General features: G+C 47.6%; 1 protein-coding gene across 1 annotated transcript in view; it reads right to left on the bottom strand.

The window, feature by feature from the left end:
• The window catches only part of LOC146798473 (uncharacterized), a 613542-nt gene that overhangs the window by 189643 nt on the left and 407134 nt on the right, over positions 1-16765 (bottom strand). The window contains exon 5 of the mRNA XM_085627975.1: positions 15904-16144. Coding sequence (XP_085484101.1) covers positions 15904-16144 — 241 coding nt within the window. The remainder of the gene's footprint in view (positions 1-15903; positions 16145-16765) is intronic.

Genomic DNA, 16765 nt, shown 5'->3' with positions numbered 1-16765 from the left:
TTGGGTTTTGGCCCGGGGTTCATCAGTTGGGTGAAATTGCTCTATGACAATCCGCTGGCACAGGTAGTGGTCAACGGACGGGTATCGGCTCCCTTTATCTTGGGCAGGGGCACCCGACAGGGTTGTCCGCTGTCGCCTCTCCTATTTGCGCTTTGTTTGGAGCCCCTTGCGGAGTGGTTGCGATGGGAACCCTCGATGCGTGGTCTTAGATGGACGCCGGAATACGAGGACCGGGTCTCCCTATACGCGGACGATATACTTTTGTATCTTGCATCGCCGTGCAAATCGCTCATCGTGTTGGTGGACGTTTTGAGCTCCTTTGGTCGCAACTCCGGATTGGTCATCAACTGGGCTAAGTCCTGTGTGTACGTTCTTTCCGGGGAGGCCCCCCCCCTTCCGCGGGGGTGCCCTATCCAGATTGCGACATCAGGATTCACTTATTTGGGTATTTTTATAACACTGGACCCAGTGGCCCGCTACGAACGGAATCTTCTCCCCCCCCTCCAGCGCCTAAGGGCGGATGTGGCGGGTTGGCGGTGGCTGCCGCTTTCGCCACTTGGCCGGGCAGCGTTGTTCAAAATGATGTCGCTGCCACGCTTTTTGTACGCCCTACAGAACACCATGGACCTGGTGCCGGCCCGTTATTTTCGGGAGGTGGAGTGTCTCCAGTGTCGATTGTTTTGGGATGGGCGGCCGCGGATTGCTCTTGCCAAACTAACCCTGCCATGGTACGATGGGGGGGTCGCCCTCCCAGACATTAAGCGATACTACTGGGCCTCCCAGTTGGCTGCCGTCAATCACGGGATGTATGGCCCTGCTTTGAACCCGGCTTTTGAGATGGACAAATTGCTATTGCCGGGCGGTGACTATAATCGAGCATTATACTCGGGGTCCCTCGATGCGCGGTTGACGGGCCCGACGCGGGTCGCGGTACAGGTGTGGCATGCATCAAATGCGGCGATGGGGTGGAGGGATCGCTTGACTCGGGCTACACCACTGTATACATCTCAGCGCTTGGGCTATCTGTATACTACGAAAGGCTTTGAGAAGTGGGATACGATTGGTATCAGCACGGTAGGGGATCTCTGGACGAAAGGGAAATTCAAGACGTTCGACATGCTGAAAACTGAATATCAGTTGAATGATAGGGAATACTATCGGTATGCTCAGGTTCATCATGCCCTGTGCTCCGTGTTTCCGGACACGGCGGCTATTCCAGAGAATTCCCCGTTGGAGGACAGGGTCTTGGACGGCCATGTGCCGGATAGCACCATTTCGCTGATTTACAAGAAGCTTATTAATGATCGGGTGGGTTTGCTGGCCTCATTGCGGGAGACTTGGATTGCCGACGGTTTGGAGCTGGACGACGAGGATTGGGTGTCAGCGGTGGCCTCCCCGAAAGAGGTGGCTATCCCGGCCCGATTGCGGTTCGTCCAGCTTAAAATACTCCACAGAGTGTACGTCACGGGGCCTGGTTTGATGCGTATGGGATATTCGGTGGATGGGTTGTGTAAGCGGGGCTGTGGGCTACTGGGGAGTTTCCTCCATATCCTGTGGGAATGTCCGGAGGTGACTCGGTTTTGGTGCAGAGTGCATGCTGTGTTAGAAGAAGTCACGCATGTGGCCTTGTTGCCGTTGAATGTTGAATGTCTGGGAGCCTACTGATTACAATGCGACGCAGACGCAGTGGGTGACTCTGGGCTATATGGTAGCGAAGCGTGACATTGCACAATTGTGGGGCTCCCAGAGGCCGCCCACGGTCAGCGAGTGGAAAGAACACATGGACTGGTGTATTTTCAGAGAGAAAACGGTGTACGTGGCGAGAGGCAAGCCTGGCAAGTGGAGTAAGGTGTGGGGTCCTTGGAACTCCTATCGCGGGGATATATGTGCCCCGCCTCAGACGCGTGAGATAGATGCCGCGCTGTCGCCCTAGCCCGCGCATTCCTGTACACTCCTGCGACATGCGACTTTGGTTTCTTCGGCCTTGCCCCCCTCCCCCTCTGTTTACCCGGGTTGGTTTACTCCCTCGATACAATGGGCACATGCTACTGCTCTAAAATTCCTTGCCTTGTGTGTTTGTTGTTTTTCGTTTCTTAAAAATATGAAACCTTTGTTTGTTCATGGACTGCAACTGCGGCCGACGGCAAGGATTTACACTCTAGTGACCCCCTTTTATGGCTTCATCGACGTGAATGTTCCAGTTGTACCTAGGATCACACTGCATTTTAGCGGCCGGCCTATTGGTTGTAGGCCCATACTTGTATTTCTCTGAAATTGTAATAAAGGTTTTTCAAAAAAAAAAAAAAAGAAGTGAGAATAGCAGTAGTATTTTAAGAGAGGTGTTGTGTCCCAAGATAAACCCACACCGGTCAGAATGGGCCAGGTTTGGGAGTTCAGGGAATATTCTAGAGGCTAATAATGATGCGCCTCAATGGCTTGAGAAATGCATTGGACATGCAAGGCAGAAGATTCCCATGTGTGGCAGTAGTATACGCGAGTGCTGCATGGAAATAACACGCTTATATTGGCAGGTAAACATGTATTCGCTAAAAAAGAAATAGTGTTATTCAATAAATGTTTTTGGATTGGGCAACTGAGTTTTTGCCAATATAAAAAATGTATATTTAATAGCAACATTTGTTTATTTTTTGTTTATTTTCAGAAACCAGCAAGATGTGTGTATATTATATAGCAAAAGAGAAATATTTTTAGGAAAAAAAATACATTGCTCTCACAATCACTACTGCAGTGGAGTATCCTAAATGGACAGTTTGTTGCCTCATTGGCTGTCTGGACTTCTATGGCCTCCATAACCTGAAAAGAGCATAGCTGTCTGTGGCAGCAGAATCAGCCCTGTCGGCTCTGCGGTCAATAGCATGGCATTTTGAGAGGTGTCTCCTTTGCTTAGGTTTCGCCTACACAGTGCATGCACTGTGTTTATGAAATCTTTTGTATTGAATATATCTTAAAAGGGACTTACATCCCGCCCCCCTGCTTTCATTGCATTTCATTTGTTCTGTGCTTACTACTTACTTTTCCTCCCTTTCTATTGGCTGCAGCATACTGTTTCCTGTTGTTCCTTGTGTTGCTCCTCGTGTGCTGCTCTTATCAGTTCCCTGTCACCAAAGTATTGTTTCCATCTGATTTTGGGCACTTATTGTAATGTTTTGCCTGCACATCGCCTGTGCCGTGCTTCTTTACATAATTTCCCCTGCACGGTGCATGTGCTGTGCTTATCTGCCTATTCATTACGATGCAGATGCGGTTCATGAAATATTTAACAACAATCTCATTTTGCTGGTAATGTTTGATATCTCTGTGCCTTTCTGATTGCATTGGAGTAATTAATTTCAGTTCAACATGGCTGCTGCGTTTGCCATCTCAAATACTGTGCTACTTAACAGTGAAATACTCGGAAGTAAAGGCAGCATGGCAGTTTTTTCCTGGTGGGGCATCCGTACTGTATGTTCATGGCTCCTTCTCCTCAGAAGAGATACAGCCAGCTGCACTGCAAAAACCTTCTTCAGTAATCCCCCTTCCTCTGCATTTGCAGCTGGGTCACTTCCAGTAGCGGTCCGTGAAGGGAGTTCCGTGGGGTGGTGAGGTGGGGCGGGGGAGGGGCGGGGGAGGGGCAGGGTGGGGAAATGTAAACACCGGAATATGGATGAACGGAGGTAAATAAAACGAATTTCGTTGCGTGCGCTGCATAGCATGCAGCGCGCGCAAAGGAATTTGTTTGATTTATTTAAATGTGCCCGGTAAGCTGTCTCATCCCGGGCTGCCACACACAACGGGGGGGGGGGGGCGGCTGAAGCTCTTTGAGTCCAATGGGTGTTGCGCACCTGTTGGTAGGAAACTGACCAGATTGATTTTATTCACACCCAAACACATTAGCGCCACTTATACAGAGTTTGCCAGTGAAGCGCTATTTTTGTTTTCTTGTCTTTGTTTTCCCTGGGCTTGCAACTAGTGCACCAATCCTGGAGGTACTGCAAGGTGTGGATTGGAAGAAAAAATGTGTACTGCGGCTCTGCGTACAGGGATGTGGTCTTTTTACCATACTGCTTACGTTTTGTAAGGATATAAGCAATGGGCATTGAAATGGGTCCATTCAGGGCCCTGTAGTCATGTCCCTAACTTTTCAGGCAAGAGTACTCACTAATTTCTGAATAGTGAGTGTAAAAGCATTAAGGTAACCATGTTGTTCCTGCTTACAATTCACTGGTTTGCTAAATTTTGCATTCCTTATGAGTGTTTGCTTTTTCCAGGATGTTGTCACTTTTTTTTGTAGGCTGTATATTGCTCTGCATCATTTAAAGTGAGCCACATCCAGGTGTTTATAGCCGGCAGCAATTGGGTTGTAGTTGAAGGTAGTGTGAGTTTTTCTCAGTGGGGCAGTATGGTGTTCAGTGGGGGAGAGACTGTGGCACTATGGCCAGAGCTACTGAATTTGTCACTGGGGAACCAGGTTCAGCCTTAATAACCAGTCCACCAGACCACTCTCCTGAGAGAGCACAATCCCATGCTAGCCCTTAGAAGGCTGAACAAGACCTTAGAAGCCCTGGTGTCTTAGCACCAGCAGGTGGACCCTAGCAGTGGCAAGTGTGGGTTAACCTTCAGGGTTTGTCCACCACAATCCATATTGAAGTTCACCTCCAGTCTTCCAGACAGGCCTATGAAGCAGCACACCCTAGAGCGACAGTGACTCTGTCACTGAGGTCACAGGACATTTGAGAAGGGCAGTGCAACCGGTGTGACCGCACCGGGTGCTGACTTTGGGTGGAGGCATTATGTTTGCAAGTATATTAAGGTTTTAAAAGTGCTTGCTGCCTTCTTCCTGGCCTCCAGCAATTTTCGGCAACAATAAAAATGTCATGATGACTCTGGTGTTTAATGTTCTTCCTAGAGAGAGATCATTTTGTCTAGTGGAAGTTCTGATTCATGGAAAGGTAGCTCAGGGGGTTAATGTGCCTGCTGCAAAGAACATGTACCATACAGATTGAGAGAAGTTGGACTGGTATATGCTGTCCACTAGTTATAGTGGGCACCTTGTACCAGTCCAAACAACCCTTATTGATGATAGGTTTAAAGACAACCTTTATTGAAATCTATCCTAGTGGTAGCTATGGAGAGCAGCCTTCAGGCTAAGTCTTGAAGGAGTGTAAAGCAACTTGGTTTACCAGATTATAACCTCTTGAATTACTAAATGAAAGGAGATCAACACAAGGTATATATAAAATATATGTATTTATTTCTAAACACTCACTACTAATCTCTTTATGAGATTAGAGTCCAAGATGCACAATAATACAGTTCTAAAACGACAGTAAATAGCACAATATACAATGGGCCCTAGGGGCGGACCAAACCATATATTAAGAAAGTGGTATAAGAACCACGACTTCACTAGACACAGTGCCTAAAGCACGTAGAATCGCTGGGACCCCAAGGAACCACCCAAGGTAGTGACACAGGAGACCCGAAGGGGACGTGTGCAGTGTGAGAACACAGGCGCGAGCCCCGTACTATTTTATGGGAAAGTCACGGTTGGAATTTTAGAAGTTAAGGACACTTAGGAGAGGACTTTGAGAAAACCCCTTTAGACTTAAGGGGTTCTAGGGCCAGCACCCACGGGAGCACCGGAGTACTTGAGTTACATCACCCAGGGAAGCCAGGTGCAAAGGTGTCAAATGGTGTCGGGGATCGTCGTTGATTTCAATGGCGATCTACTGCAAAGTGCTGCTGCCGGGAAGGAGAAAAGTGTCCGGTGTGATCCAAGCCTGGATCGAAGATCAGAAGAACCTGAAAGCAGAGGGTACAGAGTCTGGGTCACTTGCCAGTGACCAGGGGCACTGTGGACGAAAACACACCGATGTTGGGTGATTCAAGTGCGAAGAGGCGAAGCTTGACTCTGCAGCCACGAGGACCAGGAGGCGTCGACGACAACCAGAAGCTGGATTTGAGCTGTCCCACAAAGGATGTCGAGTGCTGGGGTGTCGGTCCTCGTATTGAACACAGCAAGCCTTGGCAACAGCAACCCACGCAGAAACAGAAAAGATGCTTTGGTGCGGACCAGCAAGGTCCTGGGGACTCCCCAAGCAATGGAGAGTCAGGACACGTCTGGAGAAATCAGGTAAGCCTAATTAGAGGTAAAGTTGCCTTCACAGGGACCCACCAGTCGACGGACTAGGGATCGCGAAGGGACCTTGAGAGAAAACACAAAGGGCCAGCTCACGGAACACTCGTGGAGTGTAGGCGGGCAATCTTCAGTGCAAATGCTGCTCGGGGTAAGGGCTATAAGTAATCCAAAGCTTAGCTGCAGGAGTTGTTGGAAAGCTGATGCTTCTGCAAAGTGACGTGGTGTCCAGGGGTTCGGTTTGCACGGTCGCCATGAGGGATACGGGCCTCAGACTTGCTGTGGGCACTGTTCTACCTCTAAGACCACGGAAACCCACCTCCTGTGTTGCAAAATTCTTCGGAGTCTGGCGGGAGCTTCGGAGCTGCAAACCGGTCAGATCTGTCTTTGGTGCCTGCCTTGCAGGGGAGTAACTCCTTTACTCCAAGGGAGATTCTTTCCTTATCTAGTTCAATGTAGATCGTCAAAGTTCCAGGATTCAGTATCAGAGTTTAATCCAGGTGTAATCTAAAGTCCTGTAGCCAGGGGTTCCTTTCTTATACCCAAGGAAGGGGTGGGACAAACTCTAGGGACCCACCTATGGGAGGGTCAGGAAAGAGGGGTGGGTACACCCATTTCCTTTGTCCAGTTTTGCGCCAGAGCAGGGGCTGGTAGCCCCTGCAACTGGTTTGAGCTGGACTATGCACAGGGACACCAAATGTGCCCCCAGTGCTATACTTCAAAGCACTCTTGGAGTGCACCCACCCAGCCCCAATACACTAAAGCCTTTCTGGGAGGTGGTGACACCTCCCTGTGACAGGAAACCTATTGTCCAGGCCTCCCCTGCCGGGGTTTCGTCCAGCAACAGGAGGGCAGACTCGTGTCTGTGGCTGGCAGCATCCATTTTGTGATGCCAGGGCTCTGTTAGCTGGTACCGGGTATACCGGTGCTGTCATGTCTCTCCCTCTAGAAGGGTTGGATCATACTCCCACACCAGTTACTTGTGTGGGAGTATGATTCCAAAGTGTTTGACACCAAATACAACATGTTTCCGGGAAGCCATTCCAAAGTTAGCATTTACCGTTTGGTTATAATGCACTTAAGAGTGTATGGTTTGGCAGCATCACAAACAACCCCAGAATAAAGGTTCTGAAGGCTGCTGAGGGGCTCTGCTCATGCATGGGCACCCTCTCACATAAAATCCTGCACCCTGCCTTCAGGATTGGTAAGGCCTGCCATAGGGGTGACTGATAGGTTTATATGTGCAGTAATATGGAGAGATATAGTGAACCTATATCTCAGTAAGGGGTGCATGCACCACCTTACCCAGGCTGCAGTAGCAGACCTGTGGTGTCATTTTGGAAGGCTTCCCAGGGGTGACACAATACATGCTGCAGCCCCTGGTAGACCTCTGGGGTACCTATGCCCTTGGTACATAGTATACCACATACTAGGGACTTATAAGGGTACCCCAGAATCCAATCTGGAGTGTACCTATAGTACTTGTAATCAATTTAAGGGAGAAAGCAGATAGGCTGGGGTCCTGAATAGCAGGATCCCAGCCAGACTAAGTCGAAAACCAGCAAAACACCAGGAAAAAAGTGGGGACAACCATGTAGTCAGATTCCACCTTCCTACACAGATCACAAAGTGCACATAATGTAAATAGATCAGTGAGCTACTGCTTTTGTCAGAGAGATCCTTTTTTTACTTGTAGTTTATAAGTTAAAATCCTAACATAGAACAGTGAGCTATTAACTTTCATCTAAGAGCTGCATACAAACAGCAAGGTATAGATTAGAGCGTTATGTTTTTTCCCCCCAGTCTTTGATTATCCTAATGTTGCAAAAAGTGTTCTTTTGGACAGAAATCAATTCTGATTATTAAAGAGAACCCCCAACCATGGTATTATGTTTTAAAATTCTGAGTTTGTTTCTCCAGATCAATGACTACTAAACTATACCGCCTAGTAGTATGGTTGGCATGTGACTCCTACACCTTCTAGTCCTTAGTCTTATGTAACATTTTCTATACAGTGATTTACACACATATTGATTGTCTCTGAGTAATGTGTGTGATGTAAAGTGCTCTGACACCCTACACTGGTATGAGTGGCGCTGTAAATCAAATTAAATGCATCTGAGAGAGAGTGTGGTTATGGAGACTTGAGGGGCACTGTTAAAGGGTGGTAGTGAGGGAATCCATGGCAGAGGTGGTCATTGCGGGGTACTAAAAAACATTAATGCAGAGGGCACCACCAGTGCTAAGACCGGCCCTGCCCTTGAGGCCAGTCTGCCTCAACCATAGTTAGCTCCATTGGCCTTGTTTCAGAAGTAGTAGCTGCAACTCACCAGGGATTGGCAATGAAGAATTTGGCACGCACACCAAACTAAGTTCGCAAACTTCACAGTCTCTCTGCTTCATTCACAAGCACTTTTAACATGTGAACATGTGCTGCTTGCTGTGGGGTCACTGGAATTAAATATGCAGCAAAGGAGGACACAATTATGCCACAGTGTTGACTAAATTATGCATTTAAAAAAAGACTGCAGCGTAATGCAGTATATTTTCTGATATTTTATTATTTTGACGTGTACACATGCTAACAGTCTTTGGAAAGATTTTGCCTTATTAGCACCAGTGTAACATACAAACGCAACAGTGAGAAAGATGATCAGTCAACCTTTGCAATAAGCCATCCACTCCGCAGCAAAACAAGTCACCTTCTTTGTTAACTTTTGATACATTTGAGCTATAAACAATTTATTAGTTTAAATGGTCAGATCATGCAGCAGATCTTGCATTAGGAGGCAAATATGGCATAGCCAGAGTTATATAGAAAACATTTGCAAACTAGGATATTTTGCCATTCATGTTTGAACTGCTGTTGTGAAAAAAGGGAGAAGTGCTGATGATAAACACCATGGCTCTGCGAAAAATTGCTTGTGCTTCCACATTTTATCGTATTTGGGACATTCTGTGATTAGAAGCATATCCCACTTTGTGATTGTGTTTTATTGTCAATAACTCATTATAACCTTATATAATCATGTGTATCCATTGGTTGATTAAACTGGGCAGTGAAATGCCAAACAAATACTAAAAATTGTGATATTCGCGCATTCTGGCCACACCTCTGGCTCCGCCCACTGAGCCAATCCTTGGGTTATTCCCGCCCTCTGATTCTCCGCCCACAGTTCCCCTACTTTTTTCCCCCCACTTCGACCACTGCTGGAGGTGGCTTGTTCTCTGAGGAGGAGGTACAGATAGAGGAGCTTTATCACAGTCTTTGTTGCTTCCTCGCCATCTTCGTTGGTTCCCTCATTGTTGTTGTTTCTTATCTTGTTGTTCCACCTTGTACTCCAGTCATTGTTTCCAACTTCCTGCTGCCCACATCATTGCTCGCCCGTGGTTACTGTCCCTTCTCCCACCCCGACTGCTGCCTTTCCTTGCTTGCCACATTCTCACACCCCCAATGTGTCCCCTCCCCCTACCAGAAAAATAGAGCTATGACATGGCTAGTGCTGGTCGCAACAAAGGACTTTTCCCAGTGCTTAATTTGTACCAGTGGTTTCTGGTGCTAGGCACCGGCATTTAATTATCAACACCGGTGCTTGTGACAGTCTTCCACAAGGTGGCGCTGTGTAGCTAATTTAAAGAAGACCACAGCAACAGTTAATTATTAATTCCATATACATTAAAAACGACTATCAATATACATTAAAAACGACTATTACCTGCCGCCCAAGCCATTCCTTTAGCTTTGGGGGCCAGGAATAGTCTGAATTGTGACACTTGTACGAGTGTGATGGTTAGTAGCTGTGTTGCTACTATCATTGGCAGCATGGTAGGGGCATTGTGTGGTTCAAGCTGCAGTGGCCTCCTGACGAGAGCCCTGGCACTTCTTTTTTATTGTTGTACAAATTAAGCAGTGACTTTTCCCCCTAACTTTTAACCATATTGCAGAGTAGCCACAATGCTGTGCAATATGGCTAAAAGCAATGGCAAAAGTAATAGCTCTCACAGGCAAGAGCTACTGACTTTACCAATGCTTTTTCTTCATGAACTCTTCTAGTGTGGCGAATTACATAGCACAAAGATGCAAAGTAAATCACCCCCGCTTCTTCAAGACTAAACAAAATGGTCAAGCTAAGGTATTCGTTCTAAGTCTTTCTCTAAGTAGCTGCACTCAAATTATATCACATACTGAACTCACGGTGTGAGCATGTGTAAGAGAGAGAGTACCTGAGAATGCAATTTGCCCAAGAACACACCCATTAGCTTACATGAGAGGCAGGGATCAAGTAAGTGTTTCATTATCTGGCAATTTAGCCGAAAGACAACCTTCATTTCTTGAAAGTACACAAGGAGTGTTTGTTCTGAGCACCCCATGAGTCCATCTGTCACCCATAAGAAGGACAGGAAAAAATGAGGGTCAGGCATTCCGAGATGGTCACTTTTCGAGTTCTAGATTCTGGGACAGATCTACTGACACTGATAATAGCACCCACCACAAAATGACTACTCGTAGCACTTATATATAAGGTGAGAAGTCTGTGTTGTAAGCAGGCATGCGATGAATAGCTAGAGAGGAAATAACCTCTGCCTCTGCATTGTGTAGACACTGCGGCCAGTGGTGGCGGGCGCCTGAGAGCTTCTGTACCATTGCTAGAATGAGAGATAGACGCTGCTGTTGTCAAACTGTTTAACGGTATCTGCTGTGTCTTAATATAGCCTGCTTTATGTCTGTCAGCAAATCTCATTGTGTTCGGTTGCATTAACTGAAGCTTGCCTTTTCCTCAGCTGCACTAGAAGCCTTTCTCATGCTGCACTGCACTCCCCTCCCAAGTTCCATCGCCAGCTAACACTGCACGCCTGACTCTTTCCCTGCCGAGCACCAGACACCACAGGTTGATGCACCTCATGTAAAGTGTCTATAGAAAATCCCTGTTACACTGCACTCCGCATGCTGACACTGCACTTCTTACTCTAATGCTACACTCTTCCCTCTCACCACACAGCTCAGGTCAGGTCCAGTCTTCAATCACACACTGCACACCTCCATCACACGCTGCTCTCTTGCCTCTAATGCTGCACGCCTTCCTCACACACTGCACTCCTGTCTGCAATGCTGCACACTTCACTATCACACTGCACACCCCCCTCACACACTGGACCCCTGCCTCTAATGCTGCACTCTTCCTCTCATGCTGCACGCCTTCCTCACACACTGCACTCCTGTCTCTAATGCTGCACACTTCACTATCACACTGCACTCCTGCCTCAAATGCTGCACACTTCACTATCACACTGCACTCATGCCTCTAATGCTGCACACTTCACTATCACACTGCACTCCTGTCTCTAATACTGCACACTTCACTATCACACTGCACTCCTGCCTCTAATGCTGCGCACTTCACTATCACACTGCACTCCTGCCTCTAATGCTGCGCACTTCACTATCACACTGCACTCATGCCTCTAATGCTGCACACTTCACTATCACACTGCACTCCTGCCTCTAATGCTGCGCACTTCACTATCACACTGCACTCATGCCTCTAATGCTGCACACTTCACTATCACACTGCACTCCTGTCTCTAATACTGCACACTTCACTATCACACTGCCTCTGATGCTGCACACTTCACTATCACACTGCCTCTGATGCTGCACACTTCACTATCACACTGCCTCTGATGCTGCACACTTCACTATCACACTGCACTCCTGTCTCTAATACTGCACACTTCACTATCACACTGCACTCCTGTCTCTAATACTGCACACTTCACTATCACACTGCACTCCTGTCTCTAATGCTGCACACTTCACTATCACACTGCACTCCTGTCTCTAATGCTGCACACTTCACTAACACACTGCGCTCCTGTCTCTAATGCTACACTCTTCCCTCTCACCACACAGCCCAGGTACAGTCTTCTATTACACACTGCACATCTCCATCACACGCTGCTCTCTTGCCTCTAATGATGCACTCTTCCTCTCATGCTGCACGCCTTCCTCACACACTGCACTCCTGCCTCTAATGCTGTACACTTGAATATCACACTGCACTCCTGTCTCTAATGCTCTGCACTTCACTATCACACTGCACTCCTGCCTCTAATGCTCTGCACTTCACTATCACACTGCACTCATGCCTCTAATGCTGCACACTTCACTATCACACTGCACTCCTGTCTCTAATACTGCACACTTCACTATCACACTGCCTCTGATGCTGCACACTTCACTATCACACTGCCTCTGATGCTGCACACTTCACTATCACACTGCCTCTGATGCTGCACACTTCACTATCACACTGCACTCCTGTCTCTAATACTGCACATTTCACTATCACACTGCACTCCTGTCTCTAATGCTGCACACTTCACTATCACACTGCACTCCTGCCTCTAATGTTGTACACTTGAATATCACACTGCACTCCTGTCTCTAATGCTGTGCACTTCACTATCACACTGCACTCCTGCCTCTAATGCTCTGCACTTCACTATCACACTGCACTCCTGCCTCTAATGCTCTGCACTTCACTATCACACTGCACTCATGCCTCTAATGCTGCACACTTCACTATCACACTGCACTCCTGTCTCTAATACTGCACACTTCACTATCACACTGCCTCTGATGCTGCACACTTCACTATCACACTGCCTCTGATGCTGCACACTTCACTATCACACTGCACTCCTGTCTCTAATACTGCACATTTCACTATCACACTGCACTCCTGTCTCTAATGCTGCACACTTCACTATCACACTGCACTCCTGTCTCTAATGCTGCACACTTCACTATCACACTGCACTCCTGTCTCTAATGCTACACTCTTCCCTCTCACCACACAGCCCAGGTCCAGTCTTCTATTACACACTTCACATCTCCATCACACGCTGCTCTCTTGCCTCTAATGATGCACTCTTACTCTCATGCTGCACGCCTTCCTCACACACTGCACTCCTGCCTCTAATGCTGTACACTTGAATATCACACTGCACTCCTGTCTCTAATGCTGTGCACTTCACTATCACACTGTACTCCTGCCTCTAATGCTCTGCACTTCACTATCACACTGCACTCCTGCCTCTAATGCTCTGCACTTCACTATCACACTGCACTCATGCCTCTAATGCTGCACACTTCACTATCACACTGCACTCCTGTCTCTAATACTGCACACTTCACTATCACACTGCCTCTGATGCTGCACACTTCACTATCACACTGCCGCTGATGGTGCACACTTCACTATCACACTGCCTCTGATGCTGCACACTTCACTATCACACTGCACTCCTGTCTCTAATACTGCACACTTCACTATCACACTGCACTGCTGTCTCTAATACTTCACACTTCACTATCACACTGCACTCCTGTCTCTAATGCTGCACACTTCACTATCACACTGCACTCCTGTCTCTAATGCTGCACACTTCACTATCACACTGCACTCCTGTCTCTAATGCTACACTCTTCCCTCTCACCACACAGCCCAGGTCCAGTCTTCTATTACACACTGCACATCTCCATCACACGCTGCTCTCTTGCCTCTAATGATGCACTGTTACTCTCATGCTGCACGCCTTCCTCACACACTGCACTTCTGCCTCTAATGCTGTACACTTGAATATCACACTGCACTCCGGTCTCTAATGCTGTGCACTTCACTATCACACTGCACTCCTGCCTCTAATGCTCTGCACTTCACTATCACACTGCACTCCTGCTGCTAATGCTGTACACTTCACTATCACATTGCACTCCTGTCTCTAATGCTGCACAGTTCACTATCACACTGCACTCCTGCCTCTAATGATGCACTTCACTATCACACTGCACTCCTGTCTCTAATGCTGCACAGTTCACTATCACACTGCACTCCTGCCTCTGATGCTGCACACTTCACTATCACACTGCACTCCTGCCTCTAATCCTGCACACTTCACTATCACACTGCACTCCTGCCTCTAATGATGCACTTCACTATCACACTGCACTCCTGTCTCTAATGCTGCACAGTTCACTATCACACTGCACTCCTGCCTCTGATGCTGCACACTTCACTATCACACTGCACTCCTGCCTCTAATCCTGCACACTTCACTATCACACTGCACTCCTGTCTCTAATGCTGCACTCTTCCCTCTCACTACACAGCCCAGGTCGTGTTCTATTACATACTGCACATCTCCATCACACGCTGCTCTCTTGCCTCTAATGCTGCACACTTGAATATCACACTGCACTCCTGTCTCTAATGCTGTGCACTTCACTATCACACTGCACTCCTGCCTCTAATGCTCTGCACTTCACTATCACACTGCACTCCTGCTGCTAATGCTGTACACTTCACTATCACATTGCCCTCCTGTCTCTAATGCTGCACAGTTCACTATCACACTGCACTCCTGCCTCTAATGATGCACTTCACTATCACACTGCACTCCTGTCTCTAATGCTGCACAGTTCACTATCACACTGCACTCCTGCCTCTAATGTTGCGCACTTCACTATCACACTGCACTCCTGCCTCTAATGCTGCACACTTCACTATCACACTGCACTCCTGCCTCTAATACTGCACAGTTCACTATCACACTGCACTCCTGCCTCTAATGATGCACACTTCACTATCACAGTGCACCCCTGCCTCTAATGATGCACACTTCACTATCACACTGCACTCCTGTCTCTAATGCTACACAGTTTACTATCACACTGCACTCCTGCCTCTAATGCTGCGCACTTCACTATCACACTGCACTCCTGCCTCTAATGATGCACACTTCACTATCACACTGCACACCTCCCTCACACACTGAACTCCTGCCTCTAGTACTGCACCCGTTGCTCTCACACTGCACGCCTCTCTCACACACTCTACTGCCAACTCCAGTGATGCGCACTCCCTTCTTACACTGCACAACTCCTCACCAAGATAAATCTTACATCAACAAAACGTAATACTAATCATATAGGTGAAACCTAATGCATTTAACAATGCTTGGTATTTTTGAAACTTACTCCTTTCAAGGGGACCTTTAATCATACGATATGGTTTAGACTGTCCTTGGAGGAGACCATGTAGAACAATGAAAGAAAGTAAAATGTAGAAGTGAAGTAAGATGGTGTCCCAATGACAGATCATTTGAAATTGTAGTTTCTGAAGCTTGGCCCTCGCCTTTGGCTTTTTAGAGACTTTGGCAGAAATTGTGCCGAGTAACAAACCATTTTACCACCATACCCTTGAGATTTTCTTGATGAGACAAATCATGGTACCTTTGGGAATGGTCGGGCTAGCATGAAACTCCATTAAAGTACTGGAATATTTACTATGTGTTCTATCCGCATCTATAGCTTTTTTTAAACTTGATGTGATGATTGTGTTGTAAAATGCACCACTTGGCCCACTTGTTTCAAAATGTTCACGAGGGAGGACTCCCAGCCACCCAGCAGGAAGTCAGCCTCCTTCACTGTGCTTGCTCACTCCATAAACCTTGGGCTGGATATTTACGCCTCATCCCTTTCAAAGGTGATCAGCCACCTCTGGATCCCGCTGGATTTATGGTAGAGGATTGACCAAAGTTTATGTATGAGGCTTGCACATCTGCAGTATGTTGTGTATTTTCTCTGCCCAATGCTAAATATGAGTGCACAGCGTCAACATAAGGATGCCTTTGGTACAACAGTCTGTTTGTCACTGTAAACTGTAGACCCAGGGGTCTAAGACTGTATTGAAGCCTCAACTTACCGGGTTGAGGTGCTGGCTGCAGACTCCCCACTGGATGGTGTTGTGCCTGTTCGGCTTGATCTGGGGTTTTCTGTTCTCTGCCAATGACCTTCCTTTAAGGTGGGCTTCTTATCCTCTGCTCCCTGCAACCGTGTAACTTCTGACCCGTTCAGACCAGAACTCGCACTTGATTGCTGAAAGATGCCTGAATGGTGGTCATGCTGGACTGGTGAAGGGATAGAGGGCGCTGCTTGCAGTCGAACTGAGAATGTTGAAACCAAAGCAGAGATCAATTTTTCAAATGGTGTGCCAACAACATCTTCTTTATACTAACCACTCTACAGACTGTTAAAAAAGCATAACAATACCACACCTAAAGGAGAGATTTGTGATGGCCCATGGACTGGTGATGGTCAATGGAGGAATACGGGTGACTGTTAAAGAATGACGGACGATCAGTGAGCAATGGACAAATGCTTTTGATGGTGTTAGACGGACCGGGAGGGTCGGCCGAGGACAAGGGGAGAGGTCTCCGGGGAGAGCCGTCTCCAGCGATCGTACAGATGTGTAACTTCCCCCCCACAGATATATACCACACAAGGATAGGATTTAACGTTCTTTATAAGCGATTTCTTAAGGTACGATGGAATGGTACAAGGAGGTCTGGACTCAGGGGTCCCCTCGATTCTAGTCTCTTGGTGTGGGAAAGGGGGGTAGCGGGACAGTCTGGTTACCAATCTGGTAGCTGAGATGGTCTGATGGATAGCTCACAATCCTCGAGCTCGATGTTCTAGCTTTGGACGGGCCGCGGCAGCGCCAGCAGGTCCCGGTGAAGGTGGTCGTTACACGGTCCGCGGCAGCGCCAGCAGGTCCCGATGAAGGT

This window comes from Triturus cristatus, chromosome 9 (assembly GCF_964204655.1).
Source record: "Triturus cristatus chromosome 9, aTriCri1.1, whole genome shotgun sequence".
In the NCBI taxonomy this organism is placed as follows: domain Eukaryota; kingdom Metazoa; phylum Chordata; class Amphibia; order Caudata; family Salamandridae; genus Triturus; species Triturus cristatus.
Note: the sequence above shows the minus strand (reverse complement) of the source record. Positions and strands in the feature narration are given on the sequence as shown.